The sequence below is a fragment of the Perkinsus marinus genome (assembly GCF_000006405.1).
Source record: "Perkinsus marinus ATCC 50983 genomic scaffold scf_1104296961176, whole genome shotgun sequence".
NCBI lineage: Eukaryota > Perkinsozoa > Perkinsida > Perkinsidae > Perkinsus > Perkinsus marinus.
The window spans coordinates 1-1,113 of record NW_003205827.1 but is presented as its reverse complement, the minus strand read 5'-3'; the positions used below and the strand labels follow the sequence as shown (position 1 = coordinate 1,113).

The following is a 1,113-nucleotide window of genomic DNA, read 5'->3' as shown; positions in this document are numbered from 1 at the left end:
AGATTTGCTTGGATGATCGTGACCGTCAACACAATGAAGTGACTTCTAGGTTTGATCGTCGTCTTGAGGCTATTGATCTCAAATTGACAAATATGGGAAGGCCTACTGTGAAGACGGTGCAGGGTGCTCAAGCTTTTGATTTAGTCCTGATCGTGTAGGAGCTCAACAGGTTATTGGTAGTAATAACGACTTGAGGAGTCCTTATGATAGGCATGTTACGTTGAGAAAACGTACTGGCTCTGCCTTTAGCTTGAATGGTAATGGAGAGCCTATTGGTCGTGATGTAGGTCGTAGCAGTCATGACCAAGGTCTTCCTGTGGCGCCGAATGCTACCTCTGATTATGGTATGCCTTTGTACGAGCAGGAGAGTCCGACCTTTTCCTTCAACCCCGTTGGTTCTGGTGGTGGGTCTAAGGCAACTACAGAGCAAGGGGCTGGGTATGTGCAGGGTAAGGCCTTTAATTCGGAAATGCCCAATGGTTCGCTGGGTGATCCTCGAAAGGTGTGGCACTATGATTATAGTGACCCTAGTAGAGGCCGAATCTACTCTAGCAATGGTCCTGAACGTCACCAAGAACGAGTAATGGCACCTGATGCCCTTGAAGGTGGTAGGAAAGGCCAGAGTACCACTGTGGGTACTGCTGGGACCTACCATGGTAACCTGGAGTCATTTCCAATGACCCCAAGTGTTGCTGGCCAGATAGGGGAACCTTACGGTAGAACTCCTCCCTATGGGGAGAGAGTAACACTGTGTAGGCAACCTGATGGCAATTTTAAGATGGTTCAAGAAGATTATCCGCTAGCCTTCAATGATGGAAGGCCTAGAGGGGGTGATAATGACTCTATCAACTCTCGTATAGTGAGTCAGGTGGAGTCAGTATTGTCTGAAAATCTGAAGACCATCGCCCCTACTAATGCTAAGAAGGCCCAAATTCGTTTGAATATGGGTTATCGTATGCCACGGTATGGATACTTGAAGTCCTTCTGGTTACTGCCTCCTCAGTGGCAGAAGGAGAGACCTGCTGACTTACCTATTGGTTCTGATGATTTGGCTATTAATGAAGCTCAATTAGAGTTTGTTAAGCACCGAGTGACTCAGGCCTCTGAGAAGCT

The 1,113-nt window shown here is 47.5% G+C and overlaps 1 protein-coding gene across 1 annotated transcript; it reads left to right on the top strand.

The window, feature by feature from the left end:
• Positions 1-92: 92 nt before the first annotated feature.
• Pmar_PMAR021330 (hypothetical protein) lies at positions 93-1,090 on the top strand (the record flags this gene model as incomplete). Its single annotated transcript, XM_002772384.1, has 2 exons — positions 93-154; positions 211-1,090. Coding segments are annotated over 2 exons (942 nt in total), but the record flags the coding sequence as incomplete, so codon positions are not given.
• Between the last annotated feature and the right edge of the window lie 23 nt (positions 1,091-1,113).